Source organism: Hyla sarda, chromosome 11 (genome assembly GCF_029499605.1).
Source record: "Hyla sarda isolate aHylSar1 chromosome 11, aHylSar1.hap1, whole genome shotgun sequence".
Classification (NCBI taxonomy): Eukaryota; Metazoa; Chordata; class Amphibia; order Anura; family Hylidae; genus Hyla; species Hyla sarda.
In genome coordinates, this window is record NC_079199.1 from 97278712 (window position 1) to 97303663 (window position 24952).

General features: G+C 40.8%; 1 protein-coding gene across 4 annotated transcripts in view; it reads right to left on the reverse strand.

The window, feature by feature from the left end:
• Positions 1-2963: 2963 nt before the first annotated feature.
• Positions 2964-24952, reverse strand: part of CDC42SE1 (CDC42 small effector 1) — a 99010-nt gene continuing 77021 nt past the window's right edge. For 2 of the 4 annotated variants that reach the window (XM_056546884.1, XM_056546883.1), the window contains one exon: positions 14836-15086. In XM_056546884.1, the coding sequence (XP_056402859.1) occupies positions 15041-15086 (46 nt within the window). In that variant the 3' untranslated portion in view covers positions 14836-15040. Of the gene's footprint in view, positions 3989-6367; positions 6467-6778; positions 6890-14835; positions 15087-24952 lie in introns of those variants that run through there. The other 2 variants (XM_056546890.1, XM_056546889.1) reach the window with 2 other exon arrangements.

Below are 24952 nucleotides of genomic sequence, written 5' to 3' on the forward strand. Positions count from 1 at the left end.
GGAACTGTGTGATGTCATCATGTCCGTATAGAGTGAAATCTCTGAGGAACATATCCAGCACCTTGTAGAAAGTATAAAGGGGTTCCGACCCAGTACTAACAAGGTGTACCTAATAAAGTGGCCATTGAGTGTAAATTAGTCTTCCTGAGACTACACGTATTATTTCTATAAGAGTAAATCAAATGTGATGGATACCGACAGTAAATAGTTGTGGCATACGGCGGTCACCGGGGCCGCAAAGTCCGCTATTTTTGTCAACCACGCTGAAACTTTTTGGGAAGAGAGTTGCATTTATTGTGCATAGACAGAACTCATTTCCAGCAGTACTAGGAACAACAGCGCTCTACACAATGACAAATGGATAATATCGGACGTGTTTACAGATCTGATTAAATAGAGCGAATCACGATTCATCCGAGCTCCCAGAACAGTCCCGCTATTCCGGTATAATCACATTATAACAGACCAGCTGCACATTATCAGTCTATGATGTATAAAAGCCAAGAACATGTGACGGCCAACAAGATACGTTAGAAGAAGTGGCGTCTTTTCGTCTCTCGTTGCTATTTTTGAATACCGTATGGCTGCGCCAATTGTCTAAATGTCATTGTAGAAATACTGAGGCGGATATATGGAGTGGCAGGCTCGTAACGGTGCGATTACATATGAGGCCGAAAAGCAAAACCCAAAGCGAAGCCGATAGGGATTGAAAACTTTAAATATATGAAAAAAAAAAATGTAAAAGCTATAAAATTGGATTTTATTTATATAGATATTTTTTTTTTAGCTGGGAATAACTCCTTCAGGACGACAGGTTGTAAGGAGAAAGTTTGGATAAATCGTCAAATACAAAAAAAAAAAAAAAAAAAACTCTTAAAGGGGTACTCCGGTGCTCCAGCGTTTTGTTCAGAACGCTTGAAGACGGAGGCTGTGATCGTGCCATCATGCCACGCCCCCTTGTGCCGTCATGCCACACCCCCTCCATTCATGTCTATGGGAGGGGGTGTGTTGGCACGGGTTGTGACGCCCCCTCCTAAAGTCATGCCACACCCCCTCAAAGCAAGTCTATGGGAGGGGGCGTGGCAGTCGCCACGCCCCCTCCCATAGACTTGCTTTGAGGGGGTGTGGCGTGACATCACAAGGGGCATGGTTGTAACATCACAACCCCCTTGACTTGAGATTTAGTCATTTACATTTAGGCAACAGCTTTTTAAAGGGGTACTTCTGTGGAAAACTTCCTGACACGGACAGTTCCTGACACGGATAGAGGTGTCAGCAGAGAGCACTGTGGACTAGACAAAAAAAAGAAATTCAAAAAGCAAGGAATTTTCTCTGTAGCATACAGCTGCTAATAAGTACTGGAAGGATAAAGATTTTTTTAAATAGAAAGAAATAATTTACAAATCTGTTTACATTTCTGGCACAAGTTCATTAAAAAAAAAAAAAAAGGTTTTCCACCGGAGTACCCCTTTAATGAGAGTGCCCATTTAAAGGGGTACTCCAGTGGGAAACTTTTTTTTTTTTTAAATCAACTGGTGCCAGAAAGTTAAACAGACTTGTAAATGACTTCTATAAAAAAAAAATCTTAATCCTTCCAGTATTTATTAGCTGCTGAATACTACAGAGGAAATTCTTTTCTTTTTGGGACACAGTGTTCTCTGCTGACATCACTAGCACAGTGCTCTCTGCTGATATCTCTGCCCATTTTAGGAACTGTCCAGAGCAGCACGTTTTCTATGGAGATTTTCTCCTACTCTGGACAGTTCCTAAAATGGACAGAGATGTCAGCAGAGAGCACTGTGGTCATGATGTCAGCAGAGAGCTCTGTGTTCCAAAAAGAAAATAATTTCCTCTGTAGTATTCAGCAGCTAAAAAGAACAGGAAGGATTAAGATTTTTTAATAGAAGTAATTTACAAATCTGTTTAACCAGTTGATAAAAAAAAAAAAAGTTTTCCACCGGAGTACCCCTTTAAGTCCTCAGACAAAGGGGTGAATTTTCTAGGCCTGGAGTAAAAAAAAAAAAAAAGGATACTTATCCACCCAAGTCCACGCCCATTGTGGCTTCTTGCAGTCCCCTGCTGCTTCTTGGCTGCCAATCACTAGGTACAGTGATGTCCTCTCTTAGCCAGTGATTGGCCGAGTGGACAAGTCCTGTTCCGACATCTAGTATTGGAAGCAGGGAGAAAAGACGTGCAGTGGGGGACAGGAAGGAGCTGAAGGGGATTGGGGGTGGGTAAGTATTTTTTTTTTTTTATCTTTTTACCCCAGGCCCAGAAAAATATGTAAGAAAAATTTATACTAGGATAAATGTGTAACACATTTAGCATTTTCATCCTAGTCCCGCCCCTTTACATCTGACCTTTACTATATACTGATTTCACACTAAAGCAAAAAACATAAAATAAAATTTAAAAAAATTCAAACTTTCTTCTTACAAATGTTGGGCCTTCATTAGAGTCTTTCTTTAAGCGCTACTTTAATGCAGTTTAAACTATTTTTTTTTTCTAATTCTCCATTAATACTAAAAAGCTTTAACATTAAAAGTATTTTTTTTTAAACTGGAAAAACAATGGAGTTAGTTCATGTATTTATTATATAGACTTAAAGGGGTACTCCGGTGGAAAAACTTTTTTTTTTTTTAAATCAACTGGCGCCAGAAAGTTAAACAGATTTGTAAATGACTTCTATTTAAACATATGAATCCTTCCAGTACTTATCAGCTGCTGTATACGACAGAGGAAGTTGTATTTCTTTCTGGAGTTCTTTTCTGTCTGACCACAGTGCTCTCTGCTGACACCTCTGTCCATATCAGGAACTGTCCAGAGCAAGAGAGGTTTGCTATAGGGATTTGCTTGTACTCTGGACAGTTCCTGACATGGACAGAGGTGTCAGCAGAGAGCACTGTGGTCAGACTGAAAAGAATTCTACAAAGAAATACAATTTCCTGTGGAGCATAATGCAGCTGATAAGTACTGGAAGTATTAAGATTTTTAAATAGAAATAAACTACAAATCTGTTTAGCTTTTTGACACCTGTTGATTTTAAAAAATGTGTTTCCCACTAGATAACCCCTTTAATCTTGTGTGGATGGGAAACAAGGGTCTAGAGTGAGGGAAGAGACTCCAGTGACTAGAGTAGTGCACACTAGTCCGTCAGTAGAGCGTCAGCTTCTCGCACCGCGGTCTGAATGTAGAGGTAGTAGATTGGCCTGGATCTGAGATTATGGCGGCTGAATTTTTACATATCGGATTGTATATTTTTTTCATTTCGGTTCTAGTGGATAAACATTTTAGATTTTTTTAGGCAGTGTGGGCAAATCCTCTACCGACACATATCAGTGAAGTATTGTCATGTCTGATATGCTGCAAAATACATAGCCATTTCTAAAAAAAATTATCACTTGTGCATTGCAATATATATATATATATAAATTTTTTTTTCCGTATTTTACCTTTTTTTCCAGATAATCACCATAATAAAATAGAAACACATCCTTAGCACCTAAAATGCTGATTTATATAAAATACTATGTAAGCAGGATCCTATACGACTGCAATTCAAGTCGTAACAAAATGAGAATAGCTGGAATTCTTTACAGATTTGTTTTTCGGTGTGAAATATGTTGGAATGTTGCGTTACGTAGAAACAAACGTTTGCTTGTACAATACACCAGTCTAGGAAGTGCTTTCAATTTCACAATCTGGCATCATTTCAATCATTCCGGACGATAATCCATGGCATAACTCATACAGGAGGTATCTCCTTTCAGAAAAAAAAAAGCTATTGTATATTTATAATATTCTACAAAAAAATATTGCACATTCTTCAGATGTTTCTTTATCAGTTCTCCAAAAAATGTTTCCAGAAACCAAAAAAAAAATAATAAAAAAAATATTTTTGTTTGGAAGATTGAATAATTTATCCAGTGATCGCAGCCTTGTGCTTTGTTCCTGCTTCTCATGAAGGATTTTTAAATCTGCTCGATCCCTGAAATTAGAAATAAATAAATAAAAAATAAATAAAATTAGAAAGATTTTAAAAATACGTACAATTATTATTATTATTTTAGTTCATTTTATATACACATTGCTATAAATAATTTGGTTTACAAAGATGAATTTTCATGATCACAAGTTATCCCTGATCAAACCGCTGGGACCCCCACTGATCCCATAAATTGAGTGGAAGCATACGTGTGGCGTAAATGCACTATTTATTTTCTATGTGGCTTCCAAATATTGCCAAGCTCATTCGGGGACACTTCACTTCCATTCTCAGAATTAGTGAGTGTCTCTGTGGTTGGACCCCCAACCAATCAGCTTGACCAGTGCACTAATTATTCTCTATGAGGTTTCTGAGTATTGCCAAGCTCATTCAGGGGACACTCTATTCTCAGAATAGGTGGGGGTCTCTGTGGTTGGCCCCCCCAACCCAATCAGCTACACCAGTGCACTATTCATTCTTTATGGGGCTTCCGATTCTTATTGCCAAGCTCATTCGGGGGACACTTGACCTCCATTCTTAGAATGGGTGGGGGGTCTCTGTGGTTGGACCCCCAATCAATCAGCTATACCAGTGCACTATTCATTCTTTATGGGGCTTCCGAATATTGCCAAGCTCATTAGGGCGACACTTGACCTCCATTCTAAAAAGGGTGGGGGTCTCTCTGGTTGGACCCCCCCAACCAATCAGCTAATTTGCTCCTTTCCTGTGAATAGGGGACAACTTTTGATGATGATCCTATTTTGACAATTTGTGAAAAATAGTTAAATTTATTTGAGCCAATTAATTAAATTATGTTATAAGACAATGAATATATTAAGCAGTTTATTGTTATGAGATGCCCTCTGATAAAATGAGAGCATTTGTAAATGTGAAATCTGTCTCAATTTCACATGATGAGGTGACATTTTATCCGAATTTAGATGTCACCAAAAGTTCCAGATGAAGGCGCTGCAGCACAAGAAATTATGACTCTGAGCCTGTGGTGAACGCCTACATGTTCTTTGGGGCTGGAATGTTAATCCATTTAGAAGTATTAAGGGTTTGCTAATTGTGAGGTATTTAATCTAAGTCAATTACAGATACAAACCCAATCAGATTAGTAATAATGTGCAATCTGAGCAGAAACAATTTATTAATATTCAAAAAGAACAAACAGCTAATATATAAAGGAACAGTGCTAAATGTTCTCTAATAAGATGGAAGGAGTGTTATGTGCTCAGTGCTGCCTCCTGCTGCGTAATGTACTTTGTGTGACCTGCTAATTACTACACATCGCCCCCTATGGACAAGACTATAACATATTATTACATATTCTTGTACAGGGGGCAGTATTATAGTACAGTACAGTATTACTGCCTTCTAAGTTCAAGAATATAACTACTATAACACTGCTCCTATATACAAGAATATAACTACTATAATACTGCTCCTATATACAAGAATATAACTACTATAATACTGCTCCTATATACAAGAATATAACTACTATAATACTGCTCCTATATACAAGAATATAACTACTATAATACTGCTCCTATGTACAAGAATATAACTACTATAATACTGCCCCCTATATACAAGAATATAACTACTATAATACTGCTCCTATATACAAGAATATAACTACTATAATACTGCTCCTATATACAAGAATATAACTACTATAATACTGCCTCCTATATACAAGAATATAACTACTATAATACTGCTCCCTATATACAAGAATATAACTACTATAATACTGCTCCTATGTACAAGAATATAACTACTATAATACTGCTCCTATGTACAAGAATATAACTACTATAATACTGCTCCTATGTACAAGAATATAACTACTATAATGCTGCTCCTATATACAAGAATATAATTACTATAATACTGCTCCTATATACAAGAATATAACTACCATAATACTGCCCCCTATATACAAGAATATAACTACTATAATACTGCCTTCTAAGTTCAAGAATATTACTACTATAATACTGCTCCTATATACAAGAATATAACTACTATAATACTGCTCCTATATACAATAATATAACTACTATAATACTGCTCCTATATACAAGAATATAACTACTATAATACTGCCTCCTATATACAAGAATATAACTACTATAATACTGCTCCTATATACAAGAATATAACTACTATAATACTCCTCCTATATACAAGAATATAACTACTATAATACTGCCTCCTATATACAAGAATATAACTACTATAATACTGCTCCTATATACAAGAATATAACTACTATAATACAGTTCCTATATACAAGAAAATAACTACTATAATACTGCCTCCTATATACAAGAAGTACTAAAATACTGCCTGTTAACTGAAATTACATACAATGTGGTCTTACAGTGTATACAGCTACAATATCCTGGAGTTTTTCCATTGTCTATCGCGGCTACCTTTTGATCTCATTTGTTCTTGCATAGGACCCGCCTGTAAAACAAGACGTCCACAAATTATACAATGTGGTGGTCACGTTTTATATATCTATCTATCTATATATATATATATATATATATATATATATATATATATATATATATTTATTTATTTTTTTTTTTTTTTTTTTTTAAATATATATAAGACTATTTGTTCACTTTGGATTTTTTAAATTTTTTATTCTGTAATGTTTTTTTTTTTAGCAATAGTTATAACTTATATAACTTATAACATAACCAGTCCAGTATTTCAGAAGTGGATATGGTGCCCCCCCCCCCCCCTTAACCAGCTCAGGGCAGGACATACCATGGGGAGCCCATCACCGGCCGCCATGTCTCCGGACCCGATATGTGTCAGATGTACGAAGTTCATTGGTTCCCCTATCATGGAGCGATCGATTCTCCTCCTCTTCTTTTTCTGCGGGAAAACAAAGCACACGATTAGATGAGAGTTATATTTACTGCACATCTCATGTATCTAAGCCTATCATGTGCGATACCATGCTAAAGAACTACTACGGTATATATGTGATACTGTATTACTGAGCTGGTGTATCTAGGTCAGTGTTTACCAACCAGGGGGCCTCCAGCTGTTGCAAAACTACAACTCCCAGCATGCCCAGACAGCCTGGAGAGTCATGTTTTCTGGAGATCTCATGTATCTAAGCTCATGTGTGATCCCATGCTAAAGTACCACTATATATGTGATACTGTATTACTGAGCTGGTGTATCTAGGTCAGTGTTTCCCAACCAGTGTACCTCCAGCTGTTGCAAAACTACAACTCCCAGCATGCCTTCCCTGGTTGGGTAAAACTCATCTGGACCATAGATAGTATTGTCTGTATCAAGTTGTAAGCCATTATTGCAAAACTACAACTCCCAGCATGCCCAGACAGCCAAAGGCTGTCTGGGCATGCTGGGAGTTGTAGTTTTGCAACTGCTGGAGGCACCCTGGTTAAGAATCACTGGTCCAGATACTTAAGGGGGTTATCCAGGAAAAAAAACTTTTTTTTTTATATCAACTGGCTCCAGGAAGTTATACAGATTCGTAAATTACTTCTATTAAAAAAAAAATCTTAATCCTTCCAATAATTATCAGCTGCTGAAGTTGAGCTGTACTTTTTTTGTCTTGCAACAGTGCTCTCTGCTGACACCTCTGCTTGTCGCGGGAACTGCACAGGGTAGAAGAGGTTTGCTATGGGGATTTGCTTCTACTCTGGGCGGTTCCAGAGACAAGTGTCATCAGAGAGCACTTGGACAGAAAAGAACAACTCAACTTCAGCAGCTCATAAGTACTGAAAGATTAAATAGAATAGAATTTAATAGAAGTAATTTACAAATCTGTTTAACTTTCTGGAGCCAGTAGATATATATATATATATATATATATATATATATATAAAAAAAGTTTTTTTTCCTGGATAACCCCTTTAAGGTACTTTGGGGGTGATTCATCCAGCATGCCCGGCCAGCATGTATCTAAGCCTACAATGTGTGATTCTATCTGCTAAGCTTGTGTATCTAAACCTATCATATGTGATACTCCCTCAGGCAACCATTTATAGTCTGTTTGGAGTTTCGGGGGGAGTGGGATGTTGGTAGTAGTAGTAGGAGCCCTGTGTATTGCTGAGTACGTGCTATCTCTCACCCCAGGCCTGTGTCATCCCATTGGTGGACACGTGGCGCTCTGCAGTGCCCCCGCACATGTGTTTCCAGCTGATAGTATACAGGACATGTGTTAGTATGTAATGCAGGGGCTGCAGCTGGCCGACACTGATATCTACCAAATACTGAACCATGGCGGCCACATACATGTGACTGTGCTGCACAGTGATAATGTGTAGTGAAATCTGAAATCCTCTGCGCGCTGTGGGGCTGTGCTCTAGTGTTGGTGGATGGCGGTGGAGTGTGTATCGCCTCTCTGGGCTGGGTCTTCCTGTTTTCACCACATTCTAGTTTCCTGTAGACACTGAAGTAATGTGTTTCTCAAGAACCTATCTTCAAGAACATCCTTGAAGGTACGGTGTGTATATCTTTAAGACTTCCTGTACAATACATCACGAATCACCCGGCTTTCCTACGCCTCTGAACAGTAAGAGCTCCGTATTGTGCAAGAATGAATAAGAAGTTGTCACAGCTCCGCCCCCTTTTCATAACATCTCTGAAAAGGAACCTGTCATTGCTTTCATGCTGTCTGAACCATGAGCCGTGGTCCGTAATGGATTCTCCTCATCCCACCGGCCTTGACTGATAGATCTTTTCCTATATCCAAACAGGAAGAAATCTATCAGGATTGGTTGGGGAGGGGGAGAACCCCGATGATAAGGGGTTCGGGCTGTGTGAAAGTCATTGCAGTTTTCCTTAAAGGAAAACTGTCAGCTTACTCCCCCCCACACTAACCAGTGGTACTGGCTGGTAGTGCGGGGGACGCTGATCAGTTTGATCCTTACCGTGCCCGTATCCGCCACGCCGTTCTGCCGTAATCTTCTATTTTCGGTATATGCTAATGAGTTGCTAACTGGCACTGGCCTGACTAACTGGCACTCTGACGTCAGTGCCACCTGCCACAGCGCCGCCCAGCTCATCAATATTCCTCATCTCTCTCTCTTCATTACAGAGCGGGGAGAAGAGGGAGAGGCGGAGGGAGGGGAGGAATATTGATGAGCTGGGCGGTGCTGCGGCAGGCAGCAGTGAGTGCCAGTTAGCCCAGCCGGTGCCATTTAGCACCTCATTAGCATATACTGAAATATAGAAGATTACGGCCAAACGGCGCGGCGGATCCGGGCACAGTAAGCATCAGACTGATCAGCGTCCCCCGCACTACCACCCAGTACCGCTGGTTAATGCGGGGGAGAAAGCTGACAGTTTTTCCTTTAAAGGGGTACTCCCTAAGGATACTGGATAAGACGTCTAATCACGAGGGTCCCACCTCTGGTACCACCGCGATCTCCGCGTAGCATCCGCCATTCTAAACAGTATGTTTAGAAAGCTGAGTTTCCGCAGCCAGAGACGTGACATCACGCCACGCCCCCTCCATTCATGTCTATAGGAGGGGCCACGATTTGACATCTTATCCCCTATCTAAATGATATCTGTGGGCAGAGTACCACTTTAAGCTCCTCCCCTATCAACATACGGTATTTATACTCACTGGCCCCATTTTAGCTGCACCTGTTAAATTGCTTGTTAACACAAACTCAAATAGACGCAGTAAAGGCAACTTGCATCAGAATGGGGAAGAAAGAAGATATAAATGACTCTGAAGGTGGCATGGTTGTTGGCGCCAGAGGGGCTGGTCTGAATATTTTAGATACAGTTGATCTACTGGGATTTTCACACACAACCATTTCTGGGATTTACAGAGAACGGTTAAAAAAGAAAAAATATCCAGTGAGTTGCAGTTATGTGGAGGAAAATGCCATGTGGATGTCAGAGGAGAATGGGCAGACTGGTTTGAGATGACAGAAATGCAACAGTAACTCAAATAACCACTGGTTACAGCCATCTCTAAATGCACAACGCGTCCAACATTGAAGCAGATGGGCTACAGCAGCAGAAGACCACATCCGCGGGCACTCCTGTCAGCTAAGAACAGGACAATAGCTCACCAAAATTGGACAATAAAAGACTGGAAGAGCGTTGCCTGGTCTCGATTCCAGCTGGCACATTCAGAGGGCAGGGTTAGTAATCCTGTACCCATGATCTACCTTCAGTGACAACTACATGGCGGTATAGGGGACGGCAATCATAGTTGAGGCACTAAATCCAACCAATGACAATCATACTGTACAATCTTCTTCCCCAACCCATGTGATGCCGGTTTACAGTACATAGACGCGCCGGCCCTTTAAATCATCCATAACAAGTTAGGGGGTTGCCAAATTTGTTACCTGTGGCTTATTTTTTGTTAAACACAAAACATTCCGTTCCGCTACCCTTCAGTGCCTGTGACATGACCCCAATCACAGGCGATGCCCCCTGGCAGTGAGCTGGTGAGATTTATGGGCACAGAGGGAAGGGCTGATGTTTTCACAGTGGGAGAGGGGGTGGGGGGAGGAGGAATACGAGGAGGTCTGCTGGGAATGTGGACGACTCAAGAAATTCCTTAAAAATGAGCCAAACGGTGCGTCAATTATTAATCTGTTCCCATCGGATAGTGAGACAGGGATTTCACGTTCTGGGGAGAACATACAAGAAGTGATGATGTGTAGGGGAGGCCAAGACACCCCCTACAGGGATATACATTTAGGGGGCACCATAGGCCGCACCTCCTTCTAGTGATAGTTCACAGTAACAAAAGTGGTGCTTGAAAGTTTGTGAACCCTGTAGAATTTTCTGTAGCTGAAAGGACCTGTTCCCTGTAATAAACAGCTTTAACTCTATGTTGGTGGATTTCTTCCCATAAACTGATAGTTTTTTGGTCCTTTTCTAATGGATTAAGATCAGGACTTTGACTCCACAACTTTGTTTTAAAGGGGTACGCCACACCTAGACTGATCGCGGGGGTCCCAATCCTGAGACCCCCGTGATCTCCGTGCAGCAGTGTTTAGAATGCTGGGTTCGGGGCCGTGGTCGTGATGTCATGCCACAACCCCTCATGACGTCACATCCCCTTCCATTCATGTGTAGACATGAGCGGAGGGGGACGTGGTGTGACGTCACGAGGGGGTGTGGCGTGACCTCCCGACCCCGGCCCCGAACCCAGCGTTCAGAACAAATGTTTAGAATGCCGGGTAGCACGCAGGAGATTATGCGGGTTCCCAGCAACAGGACCCCCTGCAATCAGACATCTATACTTAGGGCATAAGATGTCTAGGGGATAAGATGTCTACACCCCCCCCCCCCACCCCCCCACGATCATTTGTACACAATCTCTCTGACTGTAAGGATCTGTCTAGCCAATCCAAAAAGCTCTATTTTGGTCTTATCCATTCACAATACACTGTTGGACTAGCCTTTTGGCTTGTCCAGGTAATCGTTAGCAGAGTGCAGACGGGCAGCAATGTTCTTTTTGTAGAGAAGTGTCTTTCTCCTTGCAATCCTGCCTTGCACACTGTCATATGAGAAAGACATTTAGTGGCTTAGAGGTCACCTTGGGTTCCTTTGTGAAGAAACTCTTCATAGATGGTTTTGTAACCTTTTCCACCGTGATGAGCACTTCCTCAAGTCCTTCAAAATCTACTTTGTTGATGTCATGATACATTTCCACAAATGTGTGTTGTTAAGATCAGACTTTCATAGATCCCTGTTCTATAAAGCAGGTCGCCCCCTCACCTGATGGATACAAAACTACAACTCCCAGCATGCCCGGGCAGCCTTTGGTTATGGTTCACATACTTTTGTCACTCACAGATATGGGACAGTGAATCATTATATGAGCTCTGTATGACAGCATTATATGAGCTCTGTATGACAGCATTATATGAGCTCTGTATGACAGCATTATATGAGCTCTGTATAGTAGTATTATATGAGCTCTGTATGGGAGTATTATATGAGCTCTGTATGGTAGTATTATATGAGCTCTGTATGGCAGTATTATATAAGCTCTGTATGGTAGTATTATATGAGCTCTGTATGGTAGTATTATATGAGCTCTGTATGACAGTATTATATGAGCTCTGTATAGTAGTATTATATGAGCTCTGTATGGGAGTATTATATGAGCTCTGTATGGTAGTATTATATGAGCTCTGTATAGTAGTATTATATGAGCTCTGTATAGTAGTATTATATGAGCTCTGTATGGTAGTATTATATGAGCTCTGTATGGCAGTATTATATAAGCTCTGTATGGTAGTATTATATGAGCTCTGTATTGCAGTATTACATTATCTCTTTATGACGGTATTATATGAGCTTTGTATGGCATTATCTTGTAATTTTGTGATCCCATACTATGAAAAAATCTAAATAAATAAAAAAAGTCAAATCATAATAATAGTAAATATAAAATATATTTCTATTTGATTGCTACTGTCCTAACCTGCACTACCCTTGTAGATAAACACAGCCATCTATATAATGGGGGACGGGGGAGGCTGGATGGCTGGAGGGGGGGGGGGGCCTTGGGTCTTTTTAAAGATTAAAATTACCTGTAATTATTCAGAGATAAATATTTCTCTGAAGTTTAGATTTTATTAAGTAGCTTTTAGATTCCGCAGCCCGTGTAATCTTCCATAATCCACGTTCCATCAATCACATATTTTGTTGTGTCGCCCGAAGTATTCAGCAGCAAGTCTGATCATAATGTCTCCCTGCAGGCGGCAGATGGGGGGGGGGGAGGGGGGAGAGGGTCACTTCGTGCCTCCTGTCCCAGCCCCAAATGAAAACATCTGCTGTGAATTCTTATTTTATTTTTATGTTATTAAAGGCCATGTGATGCCTCTTTAAAGTGTTTATGTCCCTTTAAAAAAAAAAAAAAACTTTTGACACGTCACACAGAAGAAGTTTTTTAAGACAACCACTGATCATTAGAGAAGTGTGTGGTTCAGTTCTTCACTCCCTGGCTTGCTGCTCTTTCTAACTCCATTTAAAATTGAACCCGTCTCCCTCAATGGATCTGGGCTGGGGAGTGAAACGCACAGCTGCGTGCTTCGACCGGCTCTACCTAACGTTTGGTGGGGCACTGAAAACCCAGACCCCGACTGATCAAAACTTTTGACACATCGGTGTGACATTTTAAAAGTTTTTCTAAGTGAAAATTATACTTTAAAGGGGTACTCTGCCCCTAGACATCTTATCTCCTATCCAAAGGATAGGGGATAACATGTCTGATTGCGGGTATCCCGCCACTGGGGACAGCCCCCTCCTATATACATGAATGGAAGGAGCGGGGCGTGATGCCATGAGGGGAGTGGCCATGACGCCGCAACCACTGCCACAGGAACCTGGCGTTTGTTTAGAATGCCGGATGCTGTGGGAGATCGCGGGTGACCCCAGCAGCAGGACCCCCGCGCTCAGACATCTTATCCCCTATCCTTTGGATAGGGGATAAGATGTCTAGCAGCGGAGTACCCCTTAAAGTGGGCCAAACATAGTCAACTAGTGACAAAGTTTAAATAGAAAAAAAGTAGTCCAGCCTTCTCGAGTTGGATAAAACTTTTTGCTTTTATTTAATCCATTAAAAAGCCAAGGATACACATGCAGTCTTAAGCAGGAAAACATAGCAACTTGATGTGTTTTGTGGTTACCCACTTAATAATCAGCCTGAGTTTTAATCAGTCTCATGATTAAGTGTGCAACCAAGAAACACGTCAAGCTGCTATGTTTTCCTGCTCAAGACTGTGTGTATTCTTGACTCTTGAATGGATTAAATAATAGCAAATGACCCAAACATAGTCCCTGGTTGACTACATTAGGGCCATTAAACTCAAGGAGAAAGTAGGCGCCAGCGCTTTCGTTGTTGTTGGTGCACGCGGATAGGTCACAGCATAATAGAAGAAAATATTCTCAGCATTCACCAACGTTTCCAAGCAAAGGTGGGTTTATTGCATACCCTTAGATGAAACAGGACATGTTTCAGCTTAAGGGCCGAAAAGCGTCCTGTTTCACATAAGGATATGCAATAAACCCACTTTTGCTTGGAAACTCTGGTGAGTGCTGGGAATATTTTCTTACATTAAAGGGGTACTCTGCCCCTAGACATCTTATCCCCTATCCAAAGGATAGGGGATAAGATGTCTGATCACAGGTCCCCCCACTGGGACCCTCGCGATCTCCCTGCAGCACTGGGCCTTCATTGAGAACGTCAGGTGCGGCACTGGAGGCTCGTGACATCATGGCCACGCCCCCCTCATGACATCATGTCACGCCCCCCCAATGAAAGTCTATGGGAGGGGGAGTGATGGCTGCCACGCCACATCCCATAGACTTGCATTGAGGGGGCATGGCGTGACAGCACAAGTGGCGTCACCGTGGCATCATGAGCCTCTGACCCTGAACCGCTATGGCTGCTGCACCACTACGACCCCTGTGATCAGAAATCTTATCCCTTATACTTTGCAAAGGGGATAAGATGTCTAGGGGTGGAGTACCCCTTTAAACTCAATGGGGCCTGTGTCTGTCTTTTGCACTTATATGTCAACATCCCGTTTTAATAGATTGAGGTGTGACTATTGAAAAACCAACCCTGTCACAAACATGGCGGACCTGATGAGTGTGAGTACAGGTGACTATCTGCACAGGTAAGGCAAGGATAAACCTAAAGAAATCAATACCGGATCTTTATGTTTTGGGTGGCAATACATTTTTTCACAGTTACCCAGAAGTGTTGACATAGTATAAATGAGTATTCTATAAGAACAATAAATAGCACCTGTCTGAGGAAACTATTGATTCCTGATACGTGATCGCTGACTTACCGGTTGTGGCTTTTCTACAACGCAGCAGCCTAGTTTATGCCAAAAGTCACTCATTTTTGAGACTTCCAGTTTGGTAGGAATTCCGTGCGGCCAACGGCAAGAAGATCCGCAAGGTCAGATCTAAAGAAGTCCTCCGCATGCGAGGGGAGCTTTGACCGGTTCACTTCATCAGACAACGTTCTGCAGGGGACAGCTCTTAAAAATGTTATTGCGGCTTGTGTGTTCTTGCCCCAGGATAGGTCTTTATTTTTCTGCAATTTAAAAATAACAATAAATAAATATGTTTAAATAATTTAAAAAATAATGTTTTAGGTTTGAAGACATTTTTTTAAAATAGTGAAAAATGAAATAAAAACATTAAAATAAAAATTAGAACAATTATAAAAGATGAATAAAAGATAAGGATTTAATAATTTTTTTGGGGGGAAATTTGGAACAACACACACACACATATATATATATATATATATATATTTTTTTTTTTTATTTATTTTTTTTAAATATGCTCCAGACCATTTGTGGTTGTGGAGGCAAATGTGCTTTATATTTAAGATCAGACCGTAGCATGAGAATGGGTTAACACCTCCCACAGGTAAACACCTCCCCACCCACGAATAATATTCATGTTCTTCAGCCTATGTTCGAATGTAATTCTACAGTGTCAAAATAAACATAAACAACATTACATAAAATATTAGTAAAAGCAACATAGAAACATTTTTGGATTTTTTTTTTTAGAAAAGGAGGACAGTCTTATAAAACTTAACTAAAAAACAAAACAAAACATATATTTCTAGTGCTCTGTTTCCCAGTTGCTCCACCGTCACAGCAAGCAACAACCAGGTCTGGAGCTGTTATCCATTGGGGGTCGGGCCGCACCCTATTGTGTTTCGCTTCATCAAACACCCCAAGTAACCCTGGTGCAGGAAGTTACCGAGCATTATAAAAGAATGAGCACAGGAAGAGCAGAGCCATACAAAGCCTTCACTTCATCCAATTGTTTTGTTGTTCTTAGATGTGATGGAAATAGAAAAATGGCCATTGCAAAACTGTCCCTATTGTGGTCATATTCAAAACCTCAAAAGGTCGACAATCAGGTTCAACCTTTACAAGGGCGAGACTTCATGAATAGGCGTCACGGTTGGATAAAAAATTGTAATGGGATAGTTATGGTTCCTTATACAAGCAGTTAGTATTCTTATCGAGAGGGGCAGTATCACTGTAGTTATATTCTTCTACATAGGGGGCAGTATAACAGAAGTTATATTCTTGTACATAGGAGCAGTATTATAGTAGTTATATTCTTGTATATAGGAGCAGTATTATAGTAGTTATATTCTTGTATATAGGAGCAGTATTATAGTAGATATATTTTTGTATATAGGAGGCAGTATTATAGTAGTTATATTCTTCTTGTATATAGGAGCAGTATTATAGTAGTTATATTCTTCTTGTATATAGGAGGCAGTATTATATTAGTTATATTCTTGTATATAGGAGCAGTATTATAGTAGTTATATTCTTGTATATAGGAGGCAGTATTATAGTAGTTATATTCTTGTATATAGGAGCAGTATTATAGTAGTTATATTCTTGTACATAAAAGCAGTATTATAGTAGTTATATTATTTTATATAGGAAGCAGTATTATAATAGTTATATTCTTGTATATAGGGGCAGTATTATAATAGTTATATTCTTGTATATAGGAGCAGTATTATAGTAGTTATATTCTTGTATATAGGAGCAGTATTATAGTAGTTATATTCTTGTATATAGGAGCAGTATTATAATAGTTATATTCTTGTATATAGGAGCAGTATTATAGTAGTTATATTCTTGTATATAGGAGGCAGTATTATAGTAGTTATATTCTTGTAAATAGGAGCAGTATTATAGTAGTTATATTCTTGTATATAGGGGCAGCATTATAGTAGGTATATTATTGTATATAGGAGCAGTATTTTAGTAGTTATATTCCTGTACATAGGAGCAATATTATAATAGTTATATTCTTGTATATAGTATATAGGAGCAGTATTATAGTAGTTATATTCTTGTATATAGGAGGCAGTATTATAGTAGTTATATCCTTGTACATAGGGGCAGTATTATAATAGTTATATTCTTGTATATAGGAGACAGTATTATAGTAGTTATATTCTTGTATATAGGAGCAGTATTATAGTAGTTATATTCTTGTATATAGGAGCAGTATTATAGTAGTTATATTTTTGAAAATAGAAGCAGTATTACAGTTGCGTTTTTTGTTTTTTTTCAGTATTATGTTTGTGATCTTTGTTGGGAGAGTATTCTGGAATTTGTAGTAGAACTTGGATATGTTAGACAAACAGACTTAGCGTGCTGTATATTGCACTTTATTGACAGTAACCTTTGGATCTGCACGGCCCAGTGTTAATCTGACATTTCTGAAGGTTTAATGATAACAGACAGGAGTGAACACTCACAACTTTACACACTCGCATGTTGCATAAGCAGAAAATTTTAGTGTCGCTAGTCTTGGAAAAACTAAGCCACATTTCCTGTGAATTAATTTTTTTAAGTCGTAAGATGTATTTTGCCTTCGAAGGGTAAAATAAATACCCAACGTAGATTAACAATGGGGAATAGACTGCGCTGTGCGCTCAGATTGCGCTTGGAGCAGGGCAGCAGCGGGGACATGTCGGGAACCAACGGCGGCGGTGATTGAATGAAACAGCGCACAGGGGGGACAGTTCCCTCCATTCCTGGCAGCTTATTTTTGTCAGGTACGGAGATGTGCAGAGGGGAATGGACTGACATGTCCCTGTTGTGCGTTCTGATAGCGCTATGATAGCAGGATAATCATTTATCTCATCTATACATGGTGGGAATAAAATTATTATCCAAAAGTCGGGGAGAATATGATGATATGGTGATTAGGCACCCTATAAGTTTAAAAAATAAAAAACGGAGCCCTGAATGGCTCCTCGGTGCCGGCCATTCAGGGCTCCCGGCGGGGAATTTAAAAATGAAAGTAAAAACTCACTATATACATCGCAGGCGCATACCGCCCGCTCCCCTGTATAATAACTCCTGATCGCATCGGGTCTCAGAAGTGAAACCCAGTGCGATCAATCCCTCAGCCCTTAGACTACTACCCCCCAACATGAAACAGACTCTGTTCCATGATGGGAGTAGTAGTACAAATACTAATGAAGCCTCCCCAGCCGCCGACAGACTCCCGCAGCCGGGAAACTACTACTCCCATCATGGAAACAAGTCTGTTCCATGATGGGAGTAGTAGTAGTCCCGGCTGCGGGAGTCTGTAGGCAGCTGACTTTTCATACTAACGGATGAAAAACTGATGCAAATGGATGCCACAAATGGCATCCTTTTGCATCAGTTTGCATCCGTTAGTAGTATGGTCCCTTTAGGAGGCAGTGACTGAAGAAAAGCGGGACGGAAGACAACGGGCGTGAGAACGTAGCCTAAATTTGTTGCCCATGGAAAGGAAATCACCAGTGATAATGTTAGCTCCCCCATTGGACAGATATGTACAGGGAAGAACAGCGAAAGCAGCTCTGCAAAGTGAGGGTACTGCTAAACATCTCTCCACATCTAAGCTTTATGGACCCTTTGTGAATGTGAGATAGAGGGTTATGCTTATCAGAGTTTTGTTTGAGTGTTCAGATTCAGTGGTCTCCAAATGGTGGACCTCCAGCTGTCGCAAAACTACAACTCCCTGAATGCCCAGACAGCCAACGGCTGTCTGGGCATTCAGGGAGTTGTAGTTTTGCAACAGCTGGAGGCTCACCATTTGGAGATCTAGGCTCTTAGTGATCCTCCTGACAGGTCTTAATCTTGCAATTGGTTTTCATAAGACACCTCATTGAGGACAATGAATAAACGTTGCTTTGACCACAAACATGACCCGGTTTTTTAGCTAGGGAAGCATCCTGCCCGCTTCCTAAGAAGCAGGGGCAGAGCGGGAACTGACTGGCGTACACAATTGTGTCTTTTGTGCATTCATGTTTGTTGAACAGCAGCCACCATTCCCCCCCCAACCGCTCAACAAGAAGCGACAATAGACTCATTTCACTGCAAGGCCAAAAGGAACCTCTTCAAAGTGACATGGAGGGGGGGCAGGAAATGTCCCACACTTATCTCTATGTGCAGTCAGATGATAGTAAGGGCCATACCCTGCAAATATTACGTCCTAGTAAGGAAAGTTTATCTTCCAGGGACCTCCATCAAAAGACCTCACATCCCTCATCAAAAGGCAGCCATGTTAATTTCATGGGCTGATGCTTGACAAGTCAATACAGGGAAGATTAGGAAGTCAGAGCGCTGGCACTGCCCTAGTATTCTGAGGCATATATTCTGGTATATAAGCATATCATTTTGCTTATGTAAAGATGGGTCCTGAGTTGAGACTTGTGGCATCACCGTGCCCATCATAGGACAGTCCTGGGACCAGACAATTGACATCACTTTTACTTACTGTCTATACGGACAGTCCTTGGATGAGACTAATGACATCATTGTGCTCATCATGAGACAGTCCTGGTATGAGACTAGTGACATCCCTGTGCTCATCATGAGACAGTCATGGTATGAGACTAGTGACATCACTGCGCTTATCATCAGGTAGTCCTTGTTTGAGACTAGTGACATCACTGCGCTTATCATCAGGTAGTCCAGGTATGAGACTAGTGACATCACTGCGCTTATCATCAGGTAGTCCTGGTATGAGACTAGTGACATCACTGCGCTTATCATCAGGTAGTCCTAATATGAGACTAGTGACATCACTGCGCTTATCATCAGGTAGTCCTGGTATGAGGCTAGTGACATCACTGTGCTTAGTTTAGGACAGTCCTGGTATGAGGCTAGTGACATCACTGTGCTTATCATCAGGTAGTCCTGGTATGAGGCTAGTGACATCACTGTGCTTAGTTTAGGACAGTCCTGGTATGAGGCTAGTGACATCACTGTGCTTATCATCAGGTAGTCCTGGTATGAGACTAGTGACATCACTGCGCTTATCATCAGGTAGTCCTAATATGAGACTAGTGACATCACTGCGCTTATCATCAGGTAGTCCTGGTATGAGGCTAGTGACATCACTGTGCTTAGTTTAGGACAGTCCTGGTATGAAACTAGTGACATAACTGTGCTTAGCTTAGGACAGTCCTGGTATGAAACTAGTGACATCACTGTGCCCATCATAGGACAGTATGGGGATTAGACAAGGGACATTACTTATCAGGAGAGTCCTTGGTTGAGACTTATGACATCACTGTGCTATCATAGGACAGTCCTGGCATGTGACTAGTGACATCACTGTGCTCACCATAGGGCAGTCATGGGTTCAGACTAGTGACATCCCTGTATTCATCATAAGACAGGCCTGGTATGAGAAGAGTGACATCACTGTGTTCATCATAAGACAGACCTGGTATGAGACTAGTGACATCACTGTGTTCATCATAAAACAGTCCTGGTATGAGAAGAGTGACATCACTGTGTTCATCATAAGACAGTCCTGGTATGAGACTAGTGACATCCCTGTGTTCATCATAAGACAGTTCTGGTATGAGACTAGTGACATCACTGTGTTCATCATAAGACAGTTCTGGTATGAGACTAGTGACATCCCTGTGTTCATCATAAGACAGTTCTGGTATGAGACTAGTGACATCACTGTGTTCATCATAAGACAGTTCTGGTATGAGACTAGTGACATCACTGTGTTCATCATAAGACAGTCCTGGTATGAGTCGAGTGACATCCCTGTGTTCAACATAAGACAGTCCTGGTATGAGACTAGTGACATCACTGTACTCATCATAGGACAGTCCTGGTATGAGACCAGCGACATCACTGTACTCATCATAGGACAGTCCTGGTATGAGACTAGCGACATCACTGTGTTCATCATAGGACAGTTCTGGTATGACACTAGTGACATCACTGTGTTCATCATAAGACAGGCCTAGTATGAGAAGAGTGACATCACTGTGTTCATCATAAGACAGTCCTGGTATGAGAAGAGTGACATCACTGTGTTCATCATAAGACAGGCCTAGTATGAGAAGAGTGACATCACTGTGTTCATCATAAGACAGTCCTGGTATGAGAAGAGTGACATCACTGTGTTCATCATAAGACAGTTCTGGTATGAGACTAGTGACATCACTGTGTTCATCATAAGACAGTTCTGGTGTGAGACTAGTGACATCACTGTGTTCATCATAAGACAGTTCTGGTGTGAGACTAGTGACATCATTGTGTTCATCATAAGACAGTCCTGGTATGAGACTAGTGACATCACTGTGTTCATTATAAGACAGTCCTGGTATGAGACGAGTGACATCCCTGTGTTCATCATAAGACAGTTCTGGTATGAGACTAGTGACATCACTGTGTTCATCATAAGACAGTTCTGGTATGAGACTAGTGACATCACTGTGTTCATCATAAGACAGTCCTGGTATGAGACGAGTGACATCCCTGTGTTCAACATAAGACAGTCCTGGTATGAGACTAGTGACATCACTGTACTCATCATAGGACAGTCTTGGTATGAGACTAGCGACATCACTGTGTTCATCATAGGACAGTCCTGGTATGAGACTAGTGACATCACTGTGTTTATCATAGGACAGTCCTGGTATTAGACTAGTGACATCACTGTGTTCAACATAAGACAGTCCTGGTATGAGACTAGTGACATCACTGTGTTCATCATAAGACAGTCCTGGTATGAGACTAGTGACATCACTGTGTTTATCATAGGACAGTCCTGGTATTAGACTAGTGACATCACTGTGTTCAACATAAGACAGTCCTGGTATGAGACTAGTGACATCACTGTGTTCATCATAAGACAGTCCTGGTATGAGACTAGTGACATCACTGTGTTCATCATAACACAGTCCTGGTATGAGACTAGTGACATCACTGTACTCATTAAGGCACATCACTTAACACAAGATTTGCTGTAGAATGCATCAGTAAAAGCTTCAGTGGGGGCCACCATGGGGAATACTCCTTTTGGTGCTACACCCTTGGGCAGACCCATATATTATACACAGAAAACATTTAAATATTTAACCTCCTTCATGATAACATTATACAAAATACAGGGTGGGCCATTTATATGGATACACCTTAATAAAATGGGAATGGTTGGTGATATTAACTTCCTGTTTGTGGCACATTAGTATATGTGAGGGGGGAAACTTTTCAAGATGGGTGGTTTGACGGCCAAGACGGCCATTTTGAATCCAACTTTAGTTTTTTCAATAGGAAGAGGGTCATGTGACACTTCAAACTTATTGGGAATTTCACAAGAAAAACAATAGAATCTGGTGTAGGGAAAATAGAGCAGAGCTTCCTCTAAGGACAGTATGTCTGTATATTATACACAGATAAAATAGATGCACACCACACGGATGTGTACTAACCTGAGGGGGTTGTGTACCAGACACAACCACCATGAAGCGTAGTTCAGTAATTATGACGGAGCTGCCTCCCGGGAGTTCGGCTGGGATCACCCCCTGCCGACTTGTGGACGTCTCTGGAGCAATGGAAAAAGTCCGGGATTTTCGGCGCGTACCGTACAAGGATCCTTGTACGGTACGTGCCGAAGATCCCAGACTTTTTCCATTGCTCCAGAGACAAGAAAAACAATTATGTGCTTGGTTTTAACGTAACTTTATTCTTTCATGAGTTATTTACAAGTTTCTGACCACTTATAATATGTGTTCAATGTGCTGCCCATTGTGTTGGATTGTCAATGCAACCCTCTTCTCCCACTCTTCACAGACTGATAGCAACACCGTAGGAGAAATGCTAGCACAGGCTTCCAGTATCCGTATACACTGCTATATACTACTATATACACCGCAGGAGAAATGCTAGCACAGGCTTCCAGTATCCATATACACTGCTATATACTACTATATACACCGCAGGAGAAATGCTAGCACAGGCTTCCAGTATCCGTATATACTACTATATACTACTATATACACCGCAGGAGAAATGCTAGCACAGGCTTCCAGTATCCATATACACTGCTATATACTACTATATACACCGCAGGAGAAATGCTAGCACAGGCTTCCAGTATCCATATACACTGCTATATACTACTATATACACCGCAGGAGAAATGCTAGCACAGGCTTCCAGTATCCGTAGTTTCAGGTGCTGCACATCTCGTATCTTCACAGCATAGACAATTGCCTTCAGATGACCCCAAATGTAAAAGTCTAAGGGGGTCAGATCGGGAGACCTTGGGGGCCATTCAACTGGCCCACGATGACCAATCCACTTTCCAGAAAACTGTTCATCTAGGAATGCTCGGACCTGACACCCATAATGTGGTGGTCACCATCTTGCCCGAAAAACTCAGGGAAAGTGCCAGCTTCAGTGCATAAAGAGGGAAACACATCATCATGTAGCAATTTCACATATCCAGTGGCCTTGAAGTTTCCATTGATGAAGAATGGCCCCACTATCTTTGTACCCCATATACGAGACCATACTATCAATTTTTGTGTTCCAATAGTCTTGGAGGGATCTATCCAATGTGGGTTAGTGTCAGACCAATAGCGGTGGTTTTGTTTGTTAACTTCACCATTCACATAAAAGTTTCCTCATCACTGAACAAAGGGTCCTGTTTCAATTTTTGTTTTGCCCATTCTGCAGCACCTGAAATTATGGATACTGGAAGCATGTGCTAGCATTTCTCCTAAGGTGTTGCTATCAGAGTGGGAGAAGAGGGTTGCATTGACAATCCAACACAATGGGCAACACATTTTATAATTGGTCAGAAACTTGTAAATAACTCATGAAAGAATAAAGTTACATTAAAACCAAGCACATCATTGTTTTCCTTTGAAATTCCCAATTAGTTTGATGTGTCACATGACCCTCTTCCTAATGAAAAAAACAAAAGGTGGATTCAAAATGGTCAACTTCAAAATGGCCGCCATGGTCACCACCCATCATGAAAAGTTTCCCCCCTCACATATACTAATGTGCAACAAACAGGAAGTTAATATCACCAACCATTCCCATTTTATTAAGGTGTATCCATATAAATGGCCCACTCTGTAGATCCCAATTGACTTTAGTATAAATTCCAGCAATTGAGTTGTCGGGCCCAGAGAGGTTAACCAGTTGCATTGAACGATGGTGTCAACTTCCAGGTCATATAATCTTTACCTTAGCTTATATGTTTACACACCACTTGAAGGGCAACGATAACTGCTGGCACACTACGGAGGACTCCATAACTTTATGAATGGTAATAATGTGAGGTCCAAAGGACTGTGTATAAAGTGTACAGCAGAGGACAAGCTCCTTCTACTTCATTTACCTGTAAAGTAAGTTATTGAAACGTATAATGATAACATTATGTCATATAATCTTACAATCGACCATGTGCGGAGAAAGATTCACAGATAGTCTGATCAATGTTGGGCAGCACTGATAAGATTTTGGACAAATGGCCACTTCCAGTCAAATCATATACCTTATGTGGCACTTATTTATTTATGGTCTTTTCATGGAAATCTGGGGATCTACCTCTAATTGTAGACTTCATATGTGTTCCCTGTGTTCCTCCTCTCTGAGTCATGGGACAGCCTTACACTTATTAAAAGGTGGAAATTTTAGTTTTTTTTTTAAATCAGCTGGTGCCAAAAATTAAACAGATTTGTAAATTACTTCTATATAAAAATCGTAATACTTCCAGTACTTATCAGCTGCTGTATACTACAGAGGAAGTTGTGTAGTTCTTTCCATTTTCACCACAGTACTCTCCGCGGCCACCTTTGTCCATGTCAGGAACTGTCCAGAGTAGAAACAAATCTCCATAGCAACCCTCTCCAGGTCTGGACAGTTCTTGACATGGACAAAGGTGGCAGCAGAGAGCACTGAGGTGAGACTGGACACAACTACACAACTTCCTCTGTAGCATACAGCAGCTGATAAGTACTGGAAGAATTAATATTTTAAATAGAAGTAATTTACAAATCTGTATACCTTTTTGGCACCAGTTGATTTAATTAAAAAAATTTGTTTTCCACCGGAGTACCCCTTTAAGGAACAAGGATGAGCT